General features: G+C 47.0%; 2 protein-coding genes across 2 annotated transcripts in view; one reads left to right on the top strand and one right to left on the bottom strand.

The window, feature by feature from the left end:
• LOC311328292 (histone-lysine N-methyltransferase PRDM9-like) overlaps positions 1-9,588 on the top strand; it is a gene marked incomplete at its 3' end in the record, with an annotated part of 50,524 nt that extends 40,936 nt beyond the window's left edge. Inside the window, exon 7 of the mRNA XM_084462280.1 lies at positions 9,418-9,588. Coding sequence (XP_084318406.1) covers positions 9,418-9,588 — 171 coding nt within the window. The remainder of the gene's footprint in view (positions 1-9,417) is intronic.
• Positions 9,589-12,137: 2,549 nt separating this feature from the next.
• Positions 12,138-23,377, bottom strand: LOC311328312 (oligoribonuclease, mitochondrial-like; the record flags this gene model as incomplete). Its single annotated transcript, XM_084462298.1, has 7 exons — positions 12,138-12,258; positions 15,255-15,308; positions 18,154-18,262; positions 21,522-21,633; positions 22,313-22,390; positions 22,482-22,565; positions 23,099-23,377. 7 exons carry the CDS (start codon positions 23,375-23,377, stop codon positions 12,138-12,140), a joined length of 837 nt encoding a protein of 278 aa, XP_084318424.1.
• Between the last annotated feature and the right edge of the window lie 3,354 nt (positions 23,378-26,731).

Genomic DNA, 26,731 nt, shown 5'->3' with positions numbered 1-26,731 from the left:
GGCTCCTAATTGGATGTCTTTGGACGTCCGAAAAAGACGAAAAAGACATCTAAAAGACGTCTTTTAGACGTGTCTTTGCTCAGTGGGACACTGCGGCGAGGGCAAGGTTAGCCCGGGTGTAAATTTCTCGTCATGTTAACGTTTTCAGAACTGGTTATTTACTGTATGTGGGAGAATGGAATGGCTCGCACGGTAAGCCAGTGTAGGTAAATCAGATGTATTGTGTACAGTAGTAGGTGAGGCATGTGGTAGAAAAATTGTACACAGAAAGAAGTATAGCCTTGTTTCCCAGATGCATAAAACTAGGATTTTAATCTTATCACTGTCAGTGAGGAGTTTTACGAGCAGGACAGTAACTGCAATGTGAATGTTCATGTTGTGGAGATTTTTGATGGGACAACTCCCATCAAAAATCTCACACTAAACATTTAGCCAATGTAAGCATAGTATATAAATCTCTCTTAACCAATCACTGAACAGTTTGAAGATAAGGCCATCTGGTAGATAAGAAGCAACCCTCTTTGGATCAGGCGAACCTCTACCCCTCCTATTCTCCACACGATCTTCCTGCCGTATCTGCCCGTTATCAACTTGAACTGAGCTGAACCCCCAACCCAAATTCCCCTTGTGTAGGAGTCGTAAACTAACTCTCTAGACATCCTGACATTCCTTTTGCTCAGTCAAATTACATTTACTGTAGACTGTAGTACTATGGGAAAAATTAAAATTCAAGTAAAAGAAGATGATGTCCGCACACAGTAGCCTATAAGGTCTCTGTCCCTGCTTTATTCACCCCCAACTAATGCACACAAGTAACGTTTCGCCCACAAGGGCTTCTTCAGATAACAGGATCTTCATTCCAGGTGCCCTTATGTATGCTATGTCCATTCACCAATTAGTGACTGCCAATGAGTTTCCTCCATCTGCGTGGGTGTGGTTTCTCTGTCTGAGGGCAGAAATACAAAGTTCGGGATCCTGAATCATGTGTGTCTACATCAAACAAACATACAAACATACACCATAGCTTAAATAACATCCAATACAGTATATAAAACATGTGTCTAAGAAATGTGTGATCAACACCATATGCAACATGTAACAAGATTAAAAAATATCATCTCTAGAAGATATAAGCCATCTCATAGGAAAGGTCTAATATCAAAGTCCAGATTCATGCCATAAGGTTGGAGAGTGTTTAGATCCAGAAGGTCTCCCTCTTGCGTAGGAGAACCTCCCGGTTGAATGAAAATTCAACCACAGCCCAGATAGCAAGTGGATGTGTAATAATTCTGGGCCCTATATGGGCCGGAACTAAGCCACAAGGGCCAGATCTGGCCTGTATATGGCCCAGATCCGCTTGCTATCTGGGAGGCATTTAGATTAGGAAAGTACATCCATGCTGTTATTTGTACATATGGCATCAAGAAGTCTCCCCCCTATGTACAGTAGACAGTCCACAAACATGTTCAGTCTCAGTATTTGTCAATGTGCAGAGATGCATTGATCACAGTGCAGCCAGCTGCATTGCTCAAAGAAAGCTGATCAGCAGATAAAGATGAACTTCCCTCGGGCCCTGCAGCTGATCGCATGTTATTGATAGAAACCGTTATTGATCCTGGAAATTATTATCGATCATTCAATAACGTTTATCTATCTATCTATCTATCTATCTATCTATCTATCTATCTATCTATCTATCTATCTATCTATCTATCTATCTATCTATCTATCTGTCCGTCCGTCTGTCCATCCATCCATCTTTGGTGTTGTTTTCTGTCTGACCCTTGCTCTTCCTGTTCAGTAGGAGATAAATAAAGCAATGCAGCCAAATTCAGAGTCAGGTTAAAATGTCTAGTTGTGTGGCCGTCAGCCCACAATGAGAGGGATGATTACAAGACAACACAGAGCAGAGGGCGGACACACATATATTAGCCTGAGTAAGAACACTACAGACATTTGACCTGAGATTTAACCCTCCAACTGAAATAAAAGAGACAGTAAAAGCTAATTTGTGCTAACAACTCCAGGGGTTACAGAGAGACAGAAAGAGCATATATTTAAAAGTGTAGCTGGTAACAATACTTTTTATGCCCTGCATTCGTCTAAGATTTTGACTGGAGCATTTGTCATTACATGACAAAGCCAACTCAGGCATGAAGACATACTGTAGCTAGCAGGTCGTGGAAAGTCTCAACGCTGTTCTGATAATCATGTCTGAAAGGCAGCCATTTTAGATGGCGCAAAAGTGAATCAGCACAGTCGCTGCTCATCATCAAACATAATATCATAGGCTACTGACAGGGATTTAAGTCAGTGGTTTGAGAGTTTTTTTGACAGTCTTAAGTCTGTAACTTACACAGAGAAAGCATGAAAAGAGCAGCCATACTGTACTGAAAGAAAGTTGCCCGAGCACATTCTCAACTACTGTAACCCACAAGAAACCATCAACGTACTAGCCTGTACGACTGTTTGAAAATCTATAAGAAATTCAGTTCTTTTTGAACATCAAACTGAGAAATCTTCCAGCGCCGGCGGTCTGGAACGAGGCTCTGCCTTGAGAGGAGCCGAGTCAGCAGGTCTGCCCGACAGGCCAGGTGTGACAGCTGATTGACGAGCTGTCGGGTGGGGACATGAACTCTCCTCTATTTCCAAGCACTCGCTACTCAGGCTCCTTGAAAACAAGAGGTTCGGGGTGGTAGGCATGGTGACCAATATGTTCACAGCAGAACCAGGGCGGTATCCCAGAATCAACGTACCTTTATATTTATACTGTATAGAAATGGTACTTCTTGTGTAATTTGTACATTTGTAACTTGTACTGTAACTGTACACCGTATATTACACGTGACAAATAAAGGAATCTTGAATCTTGTATCCCAGAACCAGAGGGGTATCCCAGAAAGTGGGTTTGTTATGTTGTAATCTGAATACCCAGAAGCTCTCGGTGTGGCGAGAATTTCTTGGAAAAAGCGATGATATTTGTGGAGACCAATGGGAAGACTTTGATGCGCGGAGGCTGATTTGACCTCTGATTGGTCACTGACCACAGCTATCCCCTTTTCAAGTATTGCTAACGAGTCGAGCTGTCGCTAGCATATCTGGCACATGAAGTGTGGTTTAGGCTACTTGGGCCTTCTTCCACATTAACTCACTTCACAGAGTTGCCAAGCTACAGTTTTCTCCTTTTCTGGGCTGGATTTTCATTTAGTCCCGACTATACGCTCCCGATGAAATATGTTCAAATGCAGCTGGATTTGAAAGGTAGGCGCTGGCTCCGCCCATATGCCCATGTTTTGTGGCGTTTTACTCCAGACTAGTCATGTCGAGGCCACTGGGGCGACGCAGGCTCTTGAGATGACACCTCTCCTCACTTCCTGGTCCAGACTGTGGCAGCAGTGACGGCTACGTTGCCTTACAGTCTCCTTGAGGTCGGTTATTTTGGTTATTTTGCAACTGTATAGGCAAGTGTCAGCTAGGTGTCAGCTAGGTCCGCTGTTGGTACCGTATATATTTTACCAAAACTGCGACCAATGTGTCCCGTCAGCTTTACATACTGTGTTAGTAGGGAGAGAGCAGTGTATCAGCACTGTAGCCAGGGTCCTCCTTCAGCGTATCCTCCAGCCAGTCCACATCCACGTATGCTACTTCCTGAACCCCGCGGGTGGCTTTACCATGCTCGGGTTCCCTGAGGACGAGGTCTGAAGCGATGAGGTCAGGATGGCGTTCGCTATGACTGGCTAACCTCAGTCTCCGCTGACATATCTCTGTGGTTGCCGGTGGTAGACCAGTAGGCCTAGAGGTCATCATTATTGGGTTTCCTGAAAACCTTGCGAGTTGAGTTTGCAAACCCTTGAGATTGAATTGATTTGAATTGAATCTCAGGGTTTGCAAACTCAAGAGTTTTCACTAAAGCTGCTTTCTGGAAGAAAAAAACCCCCAGCAGTTTTAATATCAGTGGCCAAGCTTACGTCGCCAAACACCTCCAAGTAGAGGACATTCCCCAAGGTCTTATGCATTCAGCGATACCTGCTTTTCTATAACTTAATATTCATTCACCCCGACACTTATTTAGAATCCATTCTATTAAATGGAAGTAATTGGTTTATAATTAACAGCGGGTAAACTCTGCAATTACGCCGAACCCACCCGTGATTAACTTTTGATGAATCTCGTCCGGACGCGGCGAGGCGTGACGGATGTGCGGCGCGTCCTCTGACGGTCATTCATCTGCGCCTCGGTTTGCCGTGCCTGGTAACGATTTACCGGGCACCGGTCCAGCGAGACGCCCATCCAACGAGCCTCACCGTTCAGACTTCCTCGCTGCGTTTCAATTAAACACACGTCGGGAGAGAGGAATGAGAGAAATGAACGACACCACCGGCGATCTATATGGGCCGTTAGAGAGCCAGCTGGCCTGTCCCCCCGTCAACAAATCGCGCAGCAGCACCCCCCCCCCCCCCCCCCCCCCCGTCAAGAAATCGCGCAGCAGCACCCCCCCGTCAAGAAATCGCGCAGCAGCATCCCCCCCCCCCCCGTCAACAAATCGCGAAGCACCCCCCCCCCCCCCCGTCAACAAAACGAAACTGAAGGTGTTCCATCTCACCGCGTCGGCTCGGCTAGTGGCCTGACTGGGGCTACATTTCCCGGTAGGAAATATTCACCCAGTCCAGCCCTGGGTCCGGCCGATTGTGGTGGGCCGGTCTGGGCCAAAATGCCAGGGCCGATTTTTTGTCCCAGTCCAGCCCTGATTGAAGCTGATGGTCGAGTCAAACCTGTCCGCCTTTCAGAGGGCTACCGACAGGAGCGGAATGTATAGATGCGGTTGGAATTGAGATTTGTGTCTCTAGGCCTACTCGTCTCATTTCCACTTCAGAGACTGAACATCGTTCCCTAACAGTAAGCCCTTGGTTTTGGAGTTGAACTCCTGGCATCATCGAGAGGGAGGTAAGGGGTTCTCAGAAGAGTTTGAGCCTATATACAGTAAATCCCAGATCTACTGTCTGCTAACACTATGCAAGCTAATGTAAATCAAGCCTGACATTGAATTCAGTGGACTATGGAAACCCTGATAGGAATTCCAATGGGCCAAAATAACTGAAAAACGAGTGTCCCATTTTGTAGCTTTCAGCAATTTTTAAACAGCACATGAACCAAAAGGAACATGATACTTAATTCACACTGGTTGACATGTGAGATGTGATGAGGACAACGCATAGGTATTTCAAGAAGAAGTGGTTATGGAACTGATTATCAACGCCGTTACTGATCAGCACAGATCCCATCTCTGCAGGGAGAGGTGCATCATTGCCCGGGCCTAGTGCCATACCGTTGACTCTACACACACACACACACACACACACACACACACACACACACACACACACACACACACACACACAACTTACACTCACACACACTTACACTCATTCATTCTCTCTCTCCCTCTCTCTCTCTCTCTCTCTCTCTCAAACACACACACACACACACACACACAAACTTACACACACACACACACACACACACATAAACCTACACTCACACACACGCACACACACACACACACACACACACACACACACACACACACACACACACACACACACACATATATACACTTATACACACACACACACTTACTCACATTCTCTTTCTCTCTCTCTCACACACACATACACACAGTGATTGCTGGGTGTGAAAAACCTGCTGACCCCACCCTGAGCTGAAGTACAGTACGCACGGAGGAGCCCTGTAGGAAGTGTGGGGCAGTAGGGGTGGTTCAGAGCCCTGTAGGAAGTGTGGGGTAGTAGGGGTGGTTCCCTGTAGGAAGTGTGGGGTAGTAGGGGTGGTTCAGAGCCCTGTAGGAAGTGTGGGGTAGTAGGGGTGGTTCAGAGCCCTGTAGGAAGTGTGGGGTAGTAGGGGTGGTTCAGAGCCCTGTAGGAAGTGTGGGGCAGTAGGGGTGGTTCAGAGCCCTGTAGGAAGTGTGGGGCAGTAGGGGTGGTTCAGAACCCTGTAGAAGTGTGGGGTAGTAGGGGTGGTTCAGAGCCCTGTAGAAGTGTGGGGTAGTAGGGGTGGTTCAGAGCCCTGTAGGAAGTGTGGGGTAGTAGGGGTGGTTCAGAGCCCTGTAGGAAGTGTGGGGTAGTAGGGTTGGTTCAGAGCCCTGTAGGAAGTGTGGGGTAGTAGGGGTGGTTCAGAACCCTGTAGAAGTGTGGGGTAGTAGGGGTGGTTCAGAGCCCTGTAGAAGTGTGGGGTAGTAGGGGTGGTTCAGAGCCCTGTAGGAAGTGTGGGGTAGTAGGGGTGGTTCAGAGCCCTGTAGGAAGTGTGGGGTAGTAGGGGTGGTTCAGAGCCCTGTAGGAAGTGTGGGGTAGTAGGGGTGGTTCAGAGCCCTGTAGAAGTGTGGGGTAGTAGGGGTGGTTCAGAGCCCTGTAGGAAGTGTGGGGTAGTAGGGGTGGTTCAGAGCCCTGTAGGAAGTGTGGGGTAGTAGGGGTGGTTCAGAGCCCTGTAGGAAGTGTGGGGTAGTAGGGGTGGTTCAGACGCCTGTAGGAAGTGTGGGGTAGTAGGGGTGGTTCAGAGCCCTGTAGGAAGTGTGGGGTAGTAGGGGTGGTTCAGAGCCCTGTAGGAAGTGTGGGGTAGTAGGGGTGGTTCAGAGCCCTGTAGGAAGTGTGGGGTAGTAGGGGTGGTTCAGACGCCTGTAGGAAGTGTGGGGTAGTAGGGGTGGTTCAGAGCCCTGGAGGAAGTGTGGGGTAGTAGGGGTGGTTCAGAGCCCTGTAGGAAGTGTGGGGTAGTAGGGGTGGTTCCCTGTAGAAGTGTGGGGTAGTAGGGGTGGTTCAGAGCCCTGTAGGAAGTGTGGGGTAGTAGGGGTGGTTCAGAGCCCTGGAGGAAGTGTGGGGTAGTAGGGGTGGTTCCCTGTAGGAAGTGTGGGGTAGTAGGGGTGGTTCAGAGCCCTGTAGGAAGTGTGGGGTAGTAGGGGTGGTTCAGAGCCCTGTAGGAAGTGTGGGGTAGTAGGGGTGGTTCAGAGCCCTGGAGGAAGTGTGGGGTAGTAGGGGTGGTTCAGAGCCCTGGAGGAAGTGTGGGGTAGTAGGGGTGGTTCAGACGCCTGTAGGAAGTGTGGGGCAGTAGGGGTGGTTCAGAGCCCTGTAGGAAGTGTGGGGTAGTAGGGGTGGTTCAGACGCCTGTAGGAAGTGTGGGGTAGTAGGGGTGGTTCAGACGCCTGTAGGAAGTGTGGGGTAGTAGGGGTGGTTCAGAGCCCTGTAGGAAGTGTGGGGTAGTAGGGGTGGTTCAGAGCCCTGTAGGAAGTGTGGGGTAGTAGGGGTGGTTCAGAGCCCTGTAGGAAGTGTGGGGTAGTAGGGGTGGTTCAGAGCCCTGGAGGAAGTGTGGGGTAGTAGGGGTGGTTCAGAGCCCTGTAGGAAGTGTGGGGTAGTAGGGGTGGTTCCCTGTAGAAGTGTGGGGTAGTAGGGGTGGTTCAGAGCCCTGGAGGAAGTGTGGGGTAGTAGGGGTGGTTCAGAGCCCTGGAGGAAGTGTGGGGTAGTAGGGGTGGTTCCCTGTAGGAAGTGTGGGGTAGTAGGGGTGGTTCAGAGCCCTGGAGGAAGTGTGGGGTAGTAGGGGTGGTTCAGAGCCCTGTAGGAAGTGTGGGGTAGTAGGGGTGGTTCCCTGTAGGAAGTGTGGGGTAGTAGGGGTGGTTCAGAGCCCTGTAGGAAGTGTGGGGTAGTAGGGGTGGTTCAGACGCCTGTAGGAAGTGTGGGGTAGTAGGGGTGGTTCAGAGCCCTGTAGGAAGTGTGGGGTAGTAGGGGTGGTTCAGAGCCCTGTAGGAAGTGAGGGGTAGTAGGGGTGGTTCAGAGCCCTGTAGGAAGTGTGGGGTAGTAGGGGTGGTTCAGAGCCCTGGAGGAAGTGTGGGGTAGTAGGGGTGGTTCAGAGCCCTAGGAAGTGTGGGGTAGTAGGGGTGGTTCAGAGCCCTGGAGGAAGTGTGGGGTAGTAGGGGTGGTTCCCTGTAGGAAGTGTGGGGTAGTAGGGGTGGTTCAGACGCCTGTAGGAAGTGTGGGGTAGTAGGGGTGGTTCAGAGCCCTGTAGGAAGTGTGGGGTAGTAGGGGTGGTTCAGAGCCCTGGAGGAAGTGTGGGGTAGTAGGGGTGGTTCAGAGCCCTGTAGGAAGTGTGGGGTAGTAGGGGTGGTTCCCTGTAGGAAGTGTGGGGTAGTAGGGGTGGTTCAGAGCCCTGGAGGAAGTGTGGGGTAGTAGGGGTGGTTCAGAGCCCTGTAGGAAGTGTGGGGTAGTAGGGGTGGTTCAGAGCCCTGTAGGAAGTGTGGGGTAGTAGGGGTGGTTCAGAGCCCTGTAGGAAGTGTGGGGTAGTAGGGGTGGTTCAGAGCCCTGTAGGAAGTGTGGGGTAGTAGGGGTGGTTCAGACGCCTGTAGGAAGTGTGGGGTAGTAGGGGTGGTTCAGAGCCCTGTAGAAGTGTGGGGTAGTAGGGGTGGTTCAGAGCCCTGTAGGAAGTGTGGGGTAGTAGGGGTGGTTCAGAGCCCTGGAGGAAGTGTGGGGTAGTAGGGGTGGTTCAGAGCCCTGTAGGAAGTGTGGGGTAGTAGGGGTGGTTCAGAGCCCTGTAGGAAGTGTGGGGTAGTAGGGGTGGTTCAGAGCCCTGTAGGAAGTGTGGGGTAGTAGGGGTGGTTCAGAACCCTGTAGGAAGTGTGGGGTAGTAGGGGTGGTTCAGACGCCTGTAGGAAGTGTGGGGTAGTAGGGGTGGTTCAGAGCCCTGTAGAAGTGTGGGGTAGTAGGGGTGGTTCAGACGCCTGTAGGAAGTGTGGGGTAGTAGGGGTGGTTCAGAGCCCTGGAGGAAGTGTGGGGTAGTAGGGGTGGTTCAGAGCCCTGTAGAAGTGTGGGGTAGTAGGGGTGGTTCAGACGCCTGTAGGAAGTGTGGGGTAGTAGGGGTGGTTCAGACGCCTGTAGGAAGTGTGGGGTAGTAGGGGTGGTTCAGAGCCCTGTAGGAAGTGTGGGGTAGTAGGGGTGGTTCAGAACCCTGTAGAAAGTGTGGGGTAGTAGGGGTGGTTCAGACGCCTGTAGGAAGTGTGGGGTAGTAGGGGTGGTTCAGAGCCCTGTAGGAAGTGTGGGGTAGTAGGGGTGGTTCAGAGCCCTGTAGAAAGTGTGGGGTAGTAGGGGTGGTTCAGACGCCTGTAGGAAGTGTGGGGTAGTAGGGGTGGTTCAGAGCCCTGTAGGAAGTGTGGGGTAGTAGGGGTGGTTCAGAGCCCTGTAGGAAGTGTGGGGTAGTAGGGGTGGTTCAGAGCCCTGGAGGTCCAGGGCGGCACGGAGCTCTGGAGGAAGAGCGGCTGGCTGGGGATCTCGAAGGTCCCCGGGTTCGATCCCTGCTCCGGGCAGTGTGCCGAAGTGTCCCGGGCCTTTCTGTGCGGAGTTTGCATGTTCTCCCTGTGCTCGCAAGGGTTTCCTCCCAAAAGAACCCCATACGAAGAACCTGAAGAACAGATCGCCAACGGTGTCCGTCCCTGACGAGGACGGACAGGAGCGCTTGGATTGGTCCCCGGGCGCGTCCCCCGCACGCTGCCTACGGTCTGCTCCCGGCTGCCCTCGGAGGAAGGACAGGATTGGTTAAGAGCAGGAGAGGCATTTCATCAGTGGACACTCCTGTCATTTTTTGTGTGTGTGTGTGTGTGTATGTCTCACTGTATGACAATAATTATTTGTTTGTTTTGAAATGTTCCGGAGTGACGCAACATGCAACAGTATACACACACACACGCAACGGTACACACACACACACACACACACACACACACACACAACAGTACACATACATACACAGATGCAACAGTACACACTCGGCAACACATGCAAAACTACACACACATGCAACAGTGCACACACACATACCTGTCGCTTAGCAGCAGGTCATCAGCTCTGAAGAGAGAGAGAGGGAGAGAGAGAGAGAGAGAGAGAGAGAGAGAGAGAGGGAGAGAGATAGAGGGAGAGAGAGAGAGAAAGAGAGGGAGAGCAGACCGCTGATGGAGACTGTCTGTCGCTGCAGTTAAATCACGCCTGATTTAAGACCACGGGAAGACCTTGCAGGAAGAATCGTTTTTTAAAACGCACTTAAAAGTGATAGTGGGCTGGTGTGTAGACATGAGAGAACGAACACACACACACACACACACACACACACACACAGATGCAACGGTTCATACAGTTCATGCACATCACACACACATTCATTCATACGCATTGTAAACACACCCAGACAAACACAGCCTAATTCATTGACACATACACACGTTATTTATTTAGAGCTCAACAAAGAATTCTATATACACACCATCTCCATTTATACTGACCCAACTGCCCGATGGTGTGTGTGCGTGTGCGCCTGTATGTGTGCGCGTGTGGACACTTTGATGAGACCTGGCAAGGTAACCTTTCTTTCTCTTTCTTTCTCTCTCTCTCTCTCTCTCTCCCTCCCTCCCTCCCCTGTTCGTTCCACACCCACGATCCACCATCCATCCACCATCACTTTTATGTGGGTTTTAAAAAACGATTCCTCCTGCAAGGTCTTCCAGTGGTCTTGAATCCGGCGTGATTTAACCGCTGTGGCGGCCAGAGTCTCATTCACCGGTCTGCCCTCTCTCTCTCTCCTCAGAGCCGATGACCCGCTGACCATCCGGACAGGAGGGAGAGAAGGGTGTGGAGTTGTCTGTCCATCCGTGAGGAGGGAGGGACGCAGAGGGCCACTAAGACACAGGCCATTAACTCCACAGAACTCACCGTCCCTCAAGCTCAAACGGCAGGACACCCAGACGGAGACAGGACGACGGGGGAATTACATTTGGTTATATTTCAAATCCATATATTGTATAAGATGCATTCAGAGCAAGACAGGGGAGGTGCAGGTTGCTTGTAGTTCAACCTTGGATAGTTAACTGGTGGTCACTGTTCTAATCTAGAGTAATGTTATTTCGGCATTCGCCACATTGCGACGATTAGCTTGTCTGCTGCAGCTCTAATGAGGTACTGTTGATCATGGTAGTTAGCGAGTGGCAGTTCACATACTGTATCAGCCTCAGTCTGTGCAATTAATTAGTTACCCGTACAGCTGCTGCCCAAGGTGACTCATTCTACCACTGTTCTCACTGAGGCCTGGGGAAGAACAGTGCTGGTTGCTTGTTTAGCTGTCAGGTGGCCTATAGGCCTGTGGTTTGAGAGAGATTATATATATCTCTCTTATATAGTATTTCTGTATAAAATCTATGACCTTTGCTGTATCAGTGGATAGGCAGCACCCCCTACTGTCCTCTTCGCATCCAAGTATAATTGATATTAGAGCACACTGCCACCCAGTGTTCATTTTTGATCAAGACACCTACCGAGCAAAAGCCATGTCATATCAAAACCTCTTTGGTACACACTGCACAGCTGCAAAAACAGAAGACACAGAACATTTTCTTATTAATTTTGAGAATGACCATTGAGTTTATTGTCTCATTGAGAGTCATTACAAAATAATAATTAGTCCATTCCAACAGAACTACTGGACTTGGATTTCAACAACATAGGAACAAGCACAAATTCACGACGTTTTTTTCACTTTCAATGAATCAACCATCAGATGGAAACATGTACATAGTAGCTTTGCTCAAAACTCCTACATGTTCACATGAATCAAAGCTTATTTAACAGCTGAATAAAATAGGAACTAAACGGAGCGCGAGGGAAGACGGACATTTGGCAATGAACTCACACCCATACACACATTCATTCATGCTAACTTTCAGCTGTGCAAAGTATATTTAGGTTTTCACCGCCTTCTTAAAATCTTCACCTCCCGACTACCCCCCCAACCTCCATCTCACACACTTGTTACTGTCTGATCCACCCCCCCCCCCCCCCATCCTGGATCCCAGACTGGGAACCCCCTCCCACACCTTAACCCCCTGGATCCCAGAATGCGACCCCCCTTACGCCCCCCCCACAAAGTGGGACCCTCCCTCTCACACTTGTTACTGTCTGATACCCCCCCCCCCCCCCATCCTGGGACCCCCCCACACACCTTAACCCCCTGGATCCCAGAATGCAAACCCTTCTTAAGCCCCCCCCTCTCACACACTTGTTACTATCCGTCCCCCCTCAATCTTTTATTTTTTACCCCCCCCCTCACACACACTTGTCTCCGTTCTCCACAATCTTGCCCTTCTTCTCCTCCATCTGTGACTTGAAGACGTGGGCTCTGTAGAACCGCAGCTCCTTGATGCTCTCCTGAATATCGCCCAGCGCTCTGGACGCAAAAACAATCACACACTTCACTTTTTTTTTTATCCAGCAAATCAGATGGAAATCGAACCCGTACGGGACACGTCATCTCATATCAGGTGCATCTCAGAACATTTTAATATTGTGAAAATGTCCATTATTTTCCATAATTTAATTCAAACAGTGAAGCTTTCATGTATTCTAGATCTATTACACAAAGTGAAATATTTCAGGCCTTTTTAGTTTTAATCTTTATGATTGTACAGTATGTTCCTTTATACACTCAATACTTGGTGGGGGCTCCTTTTGCACAGATTACTGCATCAACGCGGTGCGTGGCATGGAGACGATCAGCCTTGAAATATCTCACTACATGTGTAATGAATATATAATGTATGAAAGTTTCAATGTTTGAATTAAATTACGGAAAATAATGAACTTTCTGCATTATTCAAATTTTCTGAGATGCACCTGAACATGGTCCGTCATCAGATGGTTTCCATACAGTAAATTGACATTGACAGATACATACAAAACACAACAGACTAGTGTGGCTGTGGCCTTATAGTCTGCCAAAGAACAACCATTAGGGCATATTCAACATAAGACTTTCCTACTGGTACAATCTCTTTATTTGAGACTAGTGATGTGACTGCTGGTACGATCTCTCTATTTGAGACTAGTGATGTGACTGCTGGTAAGATCTCTTTATTTGAGACTAGTGATGTGTCTCTGCTGGTACGATCTCTTTATTTGAGACTAGTGATGTGTCTCCGCTGGTACGATCTCTTTATTTGAGACTTGTGATGTGACTCTGCTGGTACAATCTCTTTATTTGAGAATAGTGATGTGACTCCGCTTGTAATATCTCTTTATTTGAGACTAGTGATGTGTCTCCGCTGGTAATATCTCTTTATTTGAGACTAGTGATGTGACTCTGCTGGTACGATCTCTTTATTTGAGACTAGTGATGTGTCTCCGCTGGTACGATCTCTTTATTTGAGACTAGTGATGTGTCTCCGCTGGTACGATCTCTTTATTTGAGACTAGTGATGTGACTCCGCTGGTACGATCTCTTTATTTGAGACTAGTGATGTGACTCTGCTGGTACGATCTCTTTATTTGAGACTAGTGATGTGTCTCCGCTGGTACGATCTCTTTATTTGAGACTGGTGATGTGACTCCGCTGGTAATATCTCTTTATTTGAGACTAGTGATGTGTCTCCGCTGGTACGATCTCTTTATTTGAGACTAGTGATGTGTCTCCGCTGGTACGATCTCTTTATTTGAGACTAGTGATGTGACTGCTGGTACGATCTCTTTATTTGAGACTAGTGATGTGTCTCCGCTGGTACGATCTCTTTATTTGAGACTAGTGATGTGTCTCCGCTGGTAATATCTCTTTATTTGAGACTAGTGATGTGTCTCCGCTGGTACGATCTCTTTATTTGAGACTAGTGATGTGTCTCCGCTGGTACGATCTCTTTATTTGAGACTAGTGATGTGACTCTGCTGGTACGATCTCTTTATTTGAGACTAGTGATGTCCGCTGGTACGATCTCTTTATTTGAGACTAGTGATTTGACTCTGCTGGTACGATCTCTTTATTTGAGACTAGTGATGTGTCTCCGCTGGTACGATCTCTTTATTTGAGACTAGTGATGTGACTGCTGGTAATATCTCTTTATTTGAGAGTAGTGATGTGACTGCTGGTACGATCTCTTTATTTGAGACTAGTGATGTGTCTCCGCTGGTACGATCTCTTTATTTGAGACTAGTGATGTGACTCCGCTGGTACGATCTCTTTATTTGAGACTAGTGATGTGACTCCGCTGGTAATATCTCTTTATTTGAGACTAGTGATGTGACTGCTGGTACGATCTCTTTATTTGAGACTAGTGATGTGTCTCCGCTGGTACGATCTCTTTATTTGAGACTAGTGATGTGTCTCCGCTGGTACGATCTCTTTATTTGAGACTAGTGATTGTTCTCTGCTGGTACGATCTCTTTATTTGAGACTAGTGATGTGTCTCTGCTGGTACGATCTCTTTATTTGAGACTAGTGATGTGTCTCCGCTGGTACGATCTCTTTATTTGAGACTAGTGATGGGACTGCTGGTACGATCTCTTTATTTGAGACTAGTGATGTGTCTCCGCTGGTACGATCTCTTTATTTGAGAGTAGTGATGTGACTGCTGGTACGATCTCTTTATTTGAGACTAGTGATGTGACTCCGCTGGTAAGATCCCTTTATTTGAGACTAGTGATGTGACTCCGCTGGTACAATCTCTTTATTTGAGACTAGTGATGTGACTCCGCTGGTACGATCTCTTTATTTGAGACTAGTGATGTGACTCCGCTGGTAATATCTCTTTATTTGAGACTAGTGATGTGACTGCTGGTACGATCTCTTTATTTGAGACTAGTGATATGACTGCTGGTAAGATCTCTTTATTTGAGACTAGTGATGTGACTCCGCTGGTACGATCTCTCTATTTGAGACTAGTGATATGACTCTGCTGGTACGATCTCTCTATTTGAGACTAGTGATGTGTCTCCGCTGGTACGATCTCTTTATTTGAGACTAGTGATGTGACTGCTGGTACGATCTCTTTATTTGAGACTAGTGATGTGTCTCCGCTGGTACGATCTCTTTATTTGAGACTAGTGATGTGTCTCCGCTGGTAAGATCTCTTTATTTGAGACTAGTGATGTGTCTCCGCTGGTACGATCTCTTTATTTGAGACTAGTGATTGTTCTCTGCTGGTACGATCTCTTTATTTGAGACTAGTGATGTCTCCCCGCTGGTACGATCTCTTTATTTGAGACTAGTGATGTGTCTCTGCTGGTACGATCTCTTTATTTGAGACTAGTGATGTGTCTCCGCTGGTACGATCTCTTTATTTGAGACTAGTGATGTGTCTCCGCTGGTACGATCTCTTTATTTGAGACTAGTGATGTGACTGCTTGTACGATCTCTTTATTTGAGACTGGTATTGTGACTCGAGTGTTCAGCCTTGCCTGTGGGAAGCCTTCTTCTGTGGTGCCAGCTTGTACTCTTCAGGAAACCACCGCCTTTGAAGCAAAGAGAAAAAATAAATAAATTAAATCATGTGCCATATTGGTTGTTCCCCCAAAGCCGCGCCATTCTGGAGCTGCGCCAGGCTACTGCCACTACCGCGTTATCCCCATGATTGACTATAGGCCGCGCGATTCTAGGACGCGCCATTCTAGGACGCGCCATTCTAGGACGCGCCATTCTAGGACGCGCCATTCTAGGACACGCCATTCTAGGACACGCCATTCTAGGACACGCCATTCTAGGACACGCCATTCTAGGACGCGCCATTCTAGGACACGCCATTCTAGGCCGCGCCATTCTAGGACGCTCCATTCTAGGACGAGCCAGGCTCTATACGATTGCTTGGCACGTTGGATAGGCCTACATTTGATATCTTATAATCGCGTATATTGTCAAATAAATGTGTTATGGAATAGAAAGAATGCTTTATTTTGCTAGGCTATATTTTGATGATATTAGAAACATCACTCAAGTTCGGCTATTGAAGGTTTATAGGCCATTGAAATAGCCGATCTCCTTTAATAGCTTATAAGTCAAAAACAAACTATATTCACATTGCTGGCCATTCATCCATTGTGAACGCTGGAGTGACGTGTTAATCCGGCCATTCCAATGTCTACCTCGTGCTCAAAAATTACATTTGACTGTAATAACACAACGTGCCTTTGTTTAACGCAATGTGCCACGTTGAGTCGAGGCGAGAATATTTGAAGGAATAGAGAAAATGCCCTTTTTCTGCAGCATGTACGCTATAAGCCTGTAATGGTTGATAACCTTGATTAACCTTACTGATCAATGAATGCTGAGAAGAGAACAATCTTTCTGATGTTTATTCATCATAATAAGCATGTATCAAAAACACAATACATCAACCACGCTTTAGGCATTGGTTCAATTATAGATTTCAGACATAGCTTAGTTCAACACAGTTACGTAACAGGATTAGACAATGTAACATACCGTGAACAGATGAGCAGATGTTGACAACAGGTGGAGCTAGCATGCTGACATGCTAGCTTGCTAAGCTAAGCTAAAGCCAGCGTAACATAGCCTAAGCAAGAGAGCTACGAGGTTGAGCGCTCCGTTCCAGTCCAGTGGTTCTTACTTTTATACTGTTCAGTGTGGGGCTTAATATAGGCTGGTCACCTGACCATTCTTTAATTATGGTGAGGAGCAGTGATGAAACATAACCTGTTCCAACTTGTGATTGGTCATTCTAGGTTGTCCCTATCAGGAGCTACAAGTGTTGTATTCTGCCGCATCAACTTGATCCCACACCCAGATTAGACTCGGGGACTGACCTATCTCTACTTTCTGATGACCTGACGGCTCTTTTGCTGACCACGTCAATTGAGACTCCTGACCTTTCCTCAACTTCTATGACCGTTAGACTGACCTTTCATCCAACGGTATCACCGTTAGCCGTAGCTAAATATACACTGGTATTAGAGACACCTAAGCCTGATATAGCTTTTATCTGGATGGTGACAGATCACTGAAACTAGTGACAGAAACCCTTACAGAAAACTACTACACCTGCACATAGGATAGCATTTGTGCGGTTGTCACTCACTCCCTCCCTCCCTCCCTCCCTCCCTTCCTCCGGTCAATATTGACCTGCTTTTCTCTGTTGGCACCACAAAAGACAGTAGTCCCAGCACACCAAAATAAAGAAGGACACCAAAATCAACCCGTCAATCCCAAATAGAGTAGCGGTGAAAGCATTGGACTCCCACCCGGAGTCAGAACTGACTATTTTGTTTTCATAAACAGACGCTGGAAATAAACGTACCTTGCCAGAAGCAAAAACATCAAAATAATTATTATTTCGGTTTACTTATTAGTATTATTATTTGTTTATAGTGTGATGCAAACATGTGTGCTTATCATTTGTTTAAATAGAATATTATTAGATATTCATATCTGTGAAAGCCCCTGTTTATTTGCATTTTTGGTAGGCCATTGCTGTGAGTCATTCCAAGTAGGCTATCCTATGCTGATATTTGCCGACCCAACACTGGAAATAGCCATGTGTGGACATAGACATCTGTTGTTTTTACATTATGAATTTACAGGAAAAGTGGAATTAGGAAATCATTTGACGGTTCGTTCTAATACAAAGTTTAAATCCTTTAATAACTGGCCTTTTCATTTTGTGAACTCTGCTTCATTGATTAAAAAGAAATAAACATCTAATTTCAGTTTTCTATAAAATCATGAATCCGTCAAAAGCATGGTGCGGTAAACGCGTATTGCGGGAAGAACAGGACCTTAAACCTCCATATTGTGTCACGGTTCACTGAAAAATAAGTGATAATGCCTTAATCTTCAACAACAGAACCTTTTCAACGCCTACGAGCCCATTTGATGGAAAATAACCCGACCAGACACGGAATGAATTAACACTAAAATGTGTTTACCAATGACAAGATCAGCGGCCATGTGCTTGAAATGCAAAATACAGCCATTAAACAAGAGTGAACGGGCTGATAAAACGCTAATGGCACTTCACACTGTACTTCACAGGCTTGGAGCTCCACTTTCCCCGCTCCCGGCCTTATCCACTCCCATCAGTGTGAAAGCATGTCTGGGCATAGCAGATTAATATCCAGACATGGAGGGAGACGGAGCAGGCTAGAGTACTTAAGTGCTAATGGGTACAGGCAGACACCGTCAAGTGGGCGTGATGGTGGGGTTGGCCTTTGAACTTCACAAAGACCACGGGGGGGAAACATCACTACAGGTACGCTACGTAGAAAGAGGTCATTGCTGTCAGATAGGAGGTGGAGTAACGAAAGCAGTGACTAGTGGTGAGACTAGGCAAACACGCGCACATACCCACAAAGCTCCTTGATGGTGCTGACGTCGATGATTCTGTAATGGAGGTGGTGCATGAACTGGGGCATGTACTTATCCAGGAACTTCTTGTCAGCGTGCACAGAGTTACCTACGTGAACGGAAAGCACAACAAAATACACGATAAGAGTGTGTGACCAGGCTACAGGATGGGCCGGAGCCGTTTTGAGTTATTGATAATTGTGTCCGTGTCCTCCACTGCCCCAGAGTACTGAAGAGCTTGAATATGGGGCTTGGAAGAGCTGGAATAAGGTGGTTGATTTCCATGTACCATAATGGCATGTAGGACACTATTTTCACAACAAGCTCTGGTTTATTTAAAATTCTCAGTTGAAGCCTCAAGTGATTTCTGTGTCCCTGGTCTATGACTGCCACCATGTGGACAGGGGTGACACAGGCGTTAAGGATCAGAGTGGGGGAGGAGGGGTGTGTTTAAGTGTAACAGGTGTTAGAGCTAGTGTTGTCATGATACCAACATTTTAGTTTCGATACAATACCGACATGAATTGATACTTTCAATACTTTTCCTGAAACACTCTAAAATGTCATTATTAATCTCTATTTTTAACAAACCTTAAGAACAATGCCAATAGATTAATTAAATTATAAGCAATGGCATTCAAAATGCCGGATAACTTGTCTTTGTCACACTAGTATTGCACTCAAAACACAAACTTTTGGAACAATGAGAATAAAATGAATGAAAGCATCTGGATTAACATGACAACTGTCAAAAAACATGATTTTTTTTCTCTTTGAATGATACAGTACATTCTGTCCCACTTCCTAGCATATTAGACTGCTTAGGCTAAATCTTAGTCCTAGCTCGGCGGCTGCCTCTGGCTGTTTTTCAATCTTCACTCACTCAGTCCCATTGCCTTCTTGAGATTCCTGGCCAAGAAAACACGGGTGTCTACGTGTCCCTCTGTCAATCTAGGACGCCTTGGACTGCAGATATTTCCAGATGCGCTGAAGACACGTTCCGATGCACAGCTTGATGCTGTAATGCAGATACTATTTTGCAAATTGAGCCAGGATGGGCAGGTCTGCCTCATGTTGTCTCCACCAGGTCAGGGGTCCTCTGCAGGGCTGATGTCCCTTAATTGTTTATAGTCAGTGGTTTAGTTTGTCTCTGGGTGTTGTGGGCATGGGAGAACCTTGCCTTGTACAACTATCTGCCCCCTTCTTTTCTGAGGGGATATTGCAGAGCAAAGTTTTTAGATCACTTTTTTTCCTATATCATCCTTTGTGTCTTCTTGCTCCTGCTTGTGCTCTGGCAGCTGGACTGTGTGTTTTAGGAGCAGTTCCCTCTTAACTCACTCTCCCATTGTAACAAATATATTCCTAAATCTTGGATCTAGGAAGGTGGAGATGTTCAGTGCCGTCTTCAGATCGTGCTCACCGTACTTCTTTTCAAAGTCTTCTACTTCTCTGCTTCATTTCCAGCACCAGTGGACTGTCACCTTCCTCATCTTTCAGGCAGGCTTTCATCTTCCACATGAGTGGCGTGACAGATGAGAGAGTTGTTTTCTCTCTACTTACATCTGGGAAATCACTGAGTGGAGCCAAGACATCCCTCACCGTTTCCAAGGTTGTCACGTCTGCATCTTTGGGCATGAGGTGCCACTTCAAAACTGTCGTCCGCCAGAACAACAGAGACTTGTTTGCTGCTGCTCACAGAAACGTTCCACCGTATCAAAAGGTGGAACCCTGTCAGGTGGGCTCATCATGGATCAGTTTATGTTGTGGGGGATTTAACGTTTTCGGTTCGTCTTTCAGCAGTCGTGACATCTTGTTGGATCTTGAGAAGCCATAGACAGCTTGCCACACGATCAATCTCTATGACTTTCTTGATCGCCAAATAAAAGGTTGTGGCCAAAACAGGGAATCCAGGTGTAGTCAGCAAATCTCTTTCGGTTGTTTGAAGCATTATCTGTTGTGATACAACACATTTCGGCCATATCTAGCCCCCAGGAATCTGTGATAATATCTTCCAGGGTCAGCTGTGTGGTCAGAGTTCAATGTAGAGCCTCCTATGCACCAGGACTGCATTTCCCAGGATTCTGTGATGAATTGGGAGTGTTACAGCCATAAATGTTCTTACAGCTCTGCTGTTCCAGAGGTCCGTGGTGCAGGAGAAGAATGGCTTTGCTGTGCACTGATTACAGACCGTGTCATACATCTTGGGAATTTCATTATACATAAAGAAATTCCTTGAGGGAAGATCATACATTTTGCCTATCTACAACTAGGTTATGTCATATTGTAGGCTAATGTTTAAGAGGAAAAGAATATAGAGTTCCAATACTGTAACGCTAAACAGTATGTATGACATTAAATGGGCAATTGTTAATAAATCATGTTTGTGACTGTCACTGCGCTGTAGAGATGCAGGTACGCATCAATTCATTTCTGTTGTGGGTAGCTAGCTACAGGGGATGCAGTTTTTTACTAGCTTTCTGCACGGCAATGTGCTTCTGTATCCATAGGCTATTACTAGGCTTTTCAATCACTCTGTCGACTATTTTTTTCATGGACATAACAGGGGGAAGTGAATTAGTCAACTAAGTCACCTGTCGTTCTTGGAATCCTTTGGACAGATCGGGATGTTTGTCCTTCAAATGTTTCGCCAAGTTTGATGTATTACCTCCCTTGGCGAGACTGACTTTATAGCAGGGCTTGCAGAGCAGTGCTTCTGTGTTAACTGTTAACGCCATTTTGAATACTTCCTTCCATATGGCACTTCGGGCTCCCTCTTTATCAACTAGCTGCGGGTTTTCCCGAGGCTGCTGCGGCTGCCATCTCTTCTCTTAAAACCGAAATGTTGATCCGCCGTCAATCTCTCCCTTAGCGCACTCTCCGCCTCGCTTTCCCCGCTGTTGTTCTTCACTCACATGTGCCCCGGCTCAGCTTACAGGGCGTTGATTACAGCCACGTCACATACATGACTATCGTAACGTCATCCTGACAGCGTTGTGCTCCAATAGGAAGGCATTTGCATGCATGAATTAATTTAAAAAAAACGGAAAACACCCTTTTTCTCCAAATGCAGTATAGTACCATTTTGAACACTTTAGTACAGCGGTACTATTTTTGTAGTGGTATACCGTGCACTAGTTAGGGCAGGTGAGGAGGGTGTTTTATGAGGTGTAAGAGTTGTTAGGGCAGTTGAGGAGGGTGTTTTATGAGGTGTAAGAGGTGTTAGGGTCAGAGCAGGTGAGGAGGGTGTGTTATGCAGTTTAACAGGTAATAGGGGTCAGAGCAGGTGAGGAGGGCGGGTTATGCAGTTTAACAGGTGTTGGGGTCAGAGCAGGTGAGGAGGGCGTGTTAAGATGAGGAGGGTCACTCACCGGCCAGGGGACAGTGGCCAGGCGGGGTGTGCTGTCTGACGAAGGAGAGGAACTCATACTCCGCCTGCTGGAGGGTGATCTTACTGTCCCTCACCGCCTGGGTCAGCCCTGACTGGGACGAACGCACGCACGCACACACGCACACACGCACACGCACACACACACCAACACACACGCGCGCGCACGCACGCACACACACACACACACACACACACACACACACACACGCACACACACACACAGATGAGCATTAGACAGGATCACACACACACACAGATGAGCATTAGACAGGATCACATGCTGCAGTTGTTGACCTACCCTATGCACCTTTTGGCACTGCATGGGCTGGATTCCCGGACCCAGGTTAAAGGTACCCAACGAAACGTGAATCAAAACAATCAGTTCTTTGTTTATTTTCGAAATTCCTCGATTATATGGTTCCTTGTAGTCTAATAAACATGTTGAATCACTTGAATGTCTTTCCTACCTTGTAATTTCTTCGCAAAATGATATTTCGCTAATGTTTTGAAAACAACAAAGATGTGTGAAACGTCACTATTATGTGCTCCGCGTATTGACGCAATGACGTAGTACACGATTTTCGGGGACCACCTTCTCAAATTTGCTCTAGAGCGCATACTAGTGGTCAAAAACTACATTGGGTACCTTTAAGCCTAGTCCTAGACAGATTCTCCATATCCAGGAAATGTTCCATTTAGAGTGTCTTCGTGCTGGACTGCGATTGACCTGCGTCAGATGTTACGGAACAGGAACATCAAACACAACCTTACCTGGCCATGGTGCTCCGTACACCACTCCGACATCCCATCCAACAGCTCATCTGGTTGGTTGATTATCAAATTAGGACCCTGTCAACAAAAAACGCCTACATTAATATACACGCAGTCACACTTGAGTGGGGAATGCATGCCTTCGTATGGAAATATGCATATTTAATACCTCAGCCAAGAGGTTTAACTCGGAGTCCGTAATTATGCACGCCATCTCGATGATATGGTCCTTCTCAATGTCCAGACCTGTCATCTGTAAAATGGAGAGGATGTTATCTGTGTAGGATGCTCTTCCCACCCTAGAAAAATAAAGCTATGCTCCAACCCTGGGCAGCTTCCCTAAAACTGCTCTATCATTCTCATCCGGGCCTTTTTCAGGGCCACACTATGATAGCACTAACCCTAACCCACTACAGCAGCTACAGAAACTCTACATAGATGAGAGAACATTTCTTGGTCTCTCTCAAGGTCTAATATGTTAATTAAACAAGAAGCAACTAGCTAAATAGCTCACTAACTTGAGTAATCTAACGTTAGCAGGCAGCAGCACTAGTCGGTGACATCAGTTAGTGAGTCAGCATGGCCTATTAGATATATTACGGTAACGTTACCTAACGTAGATAACTTAGTCTAACGTTAGTTAGCTAACAATATACTATAGGTACAGTAGGTAGCTCACAAACCTATAGTCTGCTATAGCAATAAGCTAAATCCAGTAGCAGCTAAAGTAAGCCGGTTTCTTGCCATGCAATTTCCTAACTATCTACATTTCTGCTAAATCATTACCTCCAAGTCCACCCACACCATCCTCTTAGACATTGCGGGGTCAGATCTCGACGACATTCTCTTACAAAATGAGATGTGAAAAAAGCAAATCGGACTAGTTTGTTTCCCCGTCAGGCTTGTGCAGTGCAGGGGGAGGGTATGTGTGCAGTGCCGAGGTGTGGTTCCCTGCAGAGGAGATGTTCTGCTCCGGACGCCGGCTGGTCTGGTCGAGGTGAAGATCAGAACTTTCACACAATCGAATGTCCACGCCGCCGGTGTTCGAATCATGCTCAGCGCCATGCCGAGTCCACTTCCGAAAGAAACTGTCGTAAAATGTCGCGTCATCGGTTCAGCATGTTCCAATCCGTTACCAGACTCTGTTTTTTGGACTGCTAAAAATGTACACACACATTATGATTCATTATGGCTGTCGTTTCACTTCACTTGTTTCACTGAAAAGTGTGGATGAGTTACTGAGTAATTGCATTGTAGAGCTTGCCTGTGTGTGTGTGTGTGTGTGTGTGTGTGTGTGTGTGTGTGTGTGTGTGTGTGTGTGTGTGTGTGTGTGTGTGTGTGTGTGTGTGTGTGTGTGTGTGTGTGGATCGGACAGGGGTGAGGTGGCCTCAGAACCACGGACAGCAACACTGGATTGTTGAATCATTTATTTAAACGTAAAATCCAGTGTCTTATGCTGAATGCTGAACTAAAGATGCTCGAATAACTGGAATACAGGCCAGGTGTTGAAATAGTATATATAAATGTCACTAGCTTTCTCAAAAACATCCTAATTCTGTAGAAAGGCTTAGTAGTTCAAAACGTATAGGCCTCCATCAGGCATCAGCATTATAGGCACATTTCATTGAATGACTAATCTTACCATAAAAAGGACCAGGCCAAGTCCAACCTGGCTTATGTGCGTGGCTGGCTTGTTTCTGTGCAGGACTGGTAGGACGGAAGCTAATCATGCCACTGAGAACAGTAAAGAAGCTTTGCCCATGGTATATCGTGGCATATACAATGACTCTTAACCAATCAGATTGTGAAGTCAGAATTACCCGTTGTATAATGTACATTAAACTGAAGCTAACACGTAGGTAATATAACAGGACATTCTCATCATGTCTCATCAAGCAATGACTCCTTACCTGTGATGCCTATACAGCTATATTCGGGACTCCACCTAGTTAGCTCATTAGCACAGCTAGCGTTAGCAAAGGCTAGCTAACGGTAGCATCCATCACACATTCTAATCATAGAATAGGCAATTTCGAATTTAATGGATTCTGCAACAATGTAATAAAGTAATGACTCCTTACCTGTGACGCCTATCCAGCTATTTTCGGGACTCAAAAGTATCCCCCCCCCGATTTGATCAGTTGGAACAGCCTTTCCAGGCCGTAGCTGTACCCCATCCAGCCACATCCCTGCAAAGACCTGTGTTGTGAACGGACTACTGCCTCTTGTGGTGCCAACAGAGTGATCCAGGCCAACATTTACCTGACGAACAGACGGAGGGAGGGAGGGATAACCGGACAAACCCATTTCTACCCAGATAGCAAGCGGATCTGGGCCATATACAGGCCAGATCTGGCCCTTGTGGCTTAGTTCTGGCCCATATACGGCCCAGAATCATTACACATCCGCTTGCTATCTGGGTAGGGTCTGGCCAGTCTGGCCATCTGACCAGTGTACGAAATGTCGCTGGTTCAAGACAGGCACCGCCCTTTGACAAGGGATTTCCACTTGATAATAATTGCTTTGCAATGGCACTTAACCCTCCGCCCCACAGCTCATAATTGTAAGTCATTACAACGTCTGCTAAATGACAAAAATGTAAGCCCTTTTTGAGGCGCTTGTGGGCTAGAAAATGCAACATAGTGAACTATTAGAATGGCACAGACACAGGTGAAAACAGCTGTGAATGGGCTCAACGTCCCAATAAAGGCGCAATGTTCTAAATGTACACCGTTTGAACTCAGGGGCACCCTCACGTCCATTTCTACAGTGGTGCTGTCTGCTTGTGACCGCTCCAGTGTTCGTCGGGGTGAACAAGGGTATCACCCAGACAGGAAATTGCTTTTGTTGCTCAGGGCGACTGTGACAGTATGACAGTCAGGCCAGTGACATCAGGGGATGTGTGTGTCCATAAAGGTCATATTACGCATCTGCTCAGAATATGTAAGCCTACAGAAACTACCGGGCTATGGAATATGTAGAGAGTGGGTCGTATGCCCACCTCCCTTGTTCTCTGTAAAGCGCATTGTGTTGCCCCTGGGTATGAAATGCGCTATACAAATAAAGCTTTGATTGATTGATTGATTGATTGATGGTATTTAGCCTATTAATGCTGTAGTATAGGATGATAGTATTGTTATGGAACTCTGTATAGTCCATCATATGATTAAACTGATGACACTCGTGCCTCAATCTGGTAATCAGGCTGATGGGGAACATCTGTGAACGCTGCCAGCTAATGGCTCACGCTCTGACATGGACTCTAGATAAGCATTAGAGCCGGGAGCGTGGGGCGCGCTGGGCTGAGGCTACTGGGGTGAACCCCATCTGTTTGAATCTGGCTAGTTTTATTATAGGCACTCACGTCTTTTGATGTGAGGGGGTGCCCACGGCTGGTTAGGGCTCTGGACACCGAAGATAGGTATAGCCAGGGGGCTGGGGCATTTAGTGTCGTTAGAGGGGATACATTATAGGAGTGCCTTGTTCTGACTACAGTAGTTCGAGGCGCAGTTTTGGAGTAGCCGACCCCGATCGCCGCTGCTGAACCTTGGCGAACCAGAAAGGGCCTCGCCACGATCTGTAGCCAGCGTCGAACTTAACGTACCCCAGAAAAGGCCCTCAACTCCCCTCCCCGAGGGGAGGGTGTCGACGCTTGCCCTGAGGGAGGTGTTGCTTTAATCTTGCTATATTTCATTGTTTTTGTATTGTATATTTTGTATTACACGTGTATCTTAAATTTGTAGCAATCTGGTCTTCAGTGTCCCAGAGAGGGAGTAGCCTATCGCCCAGATAGCAAGCGGATCTGGGCCATATATGGGCCAGAACTAAGCCACAAGGGCCAGGGGTGTGGGAGGGGCACCGAGGGTGGGCGATAGCCTACAGGGATCTCTGAGGATGCACACGCATCTATGCCAGTGGGCCTTTATTCTGGGGAGTCCTTCCCCCTTAGATTGTTGTGTTGCAGTGGGTACTTGAACCATGGATGTTGTGTTTTGCAGTGGGTGTTTGAACCATTAATACTGTGTTTTGCAGTGGGTACTTGGACCATTAATGCAGTGCTGAGCTGTGTGGTGTTGTCCAGTGTGAGCTCGCGTGAAGCAGACCGCTGTGGCTTAGCCCATACGTTGTTGTAGTCTACCTTGTAGGGTCAGTCCCTGGTGACCGGTTAGCCTGCCGCCTCCAGGGGGCGCTTTAGACAATGTTTGTTGTTTGTTGTTTAATGAAATTGATTATAAATTGATTATAAATAAAGGTGATATTCTTCTATGAGTGTGTGCTGTCGTCTTCTACCTGACATTTGACCACTACCCCATTTTTGAGGGAGACCCACGGTTTATTACAGCCCAGACAGCAAGCGGATGTGTAATGATTCTGGGCCATATATGGGCCGGAACTAAGCCACAAGGGCCAGATCTGGCC

This window comes from Borostomias antarcticus, assembly GCF_949987555.1.
Source record: "Borostomias antarcticus genome assembly, contig: scaffold_65, whole genome shotgun sequence".
Taxonomy (NCBI): Eukaryota; Metazoa; Chordata; class Actinopteri; order Stomiiformes; family Stomiidae; genus Borostomias; species Borostomias antarcticus.
Note: the sequence above shows the minus strand (reverse complement) of the source record. Positions and strands in the feature narration are given on the sequence as shown.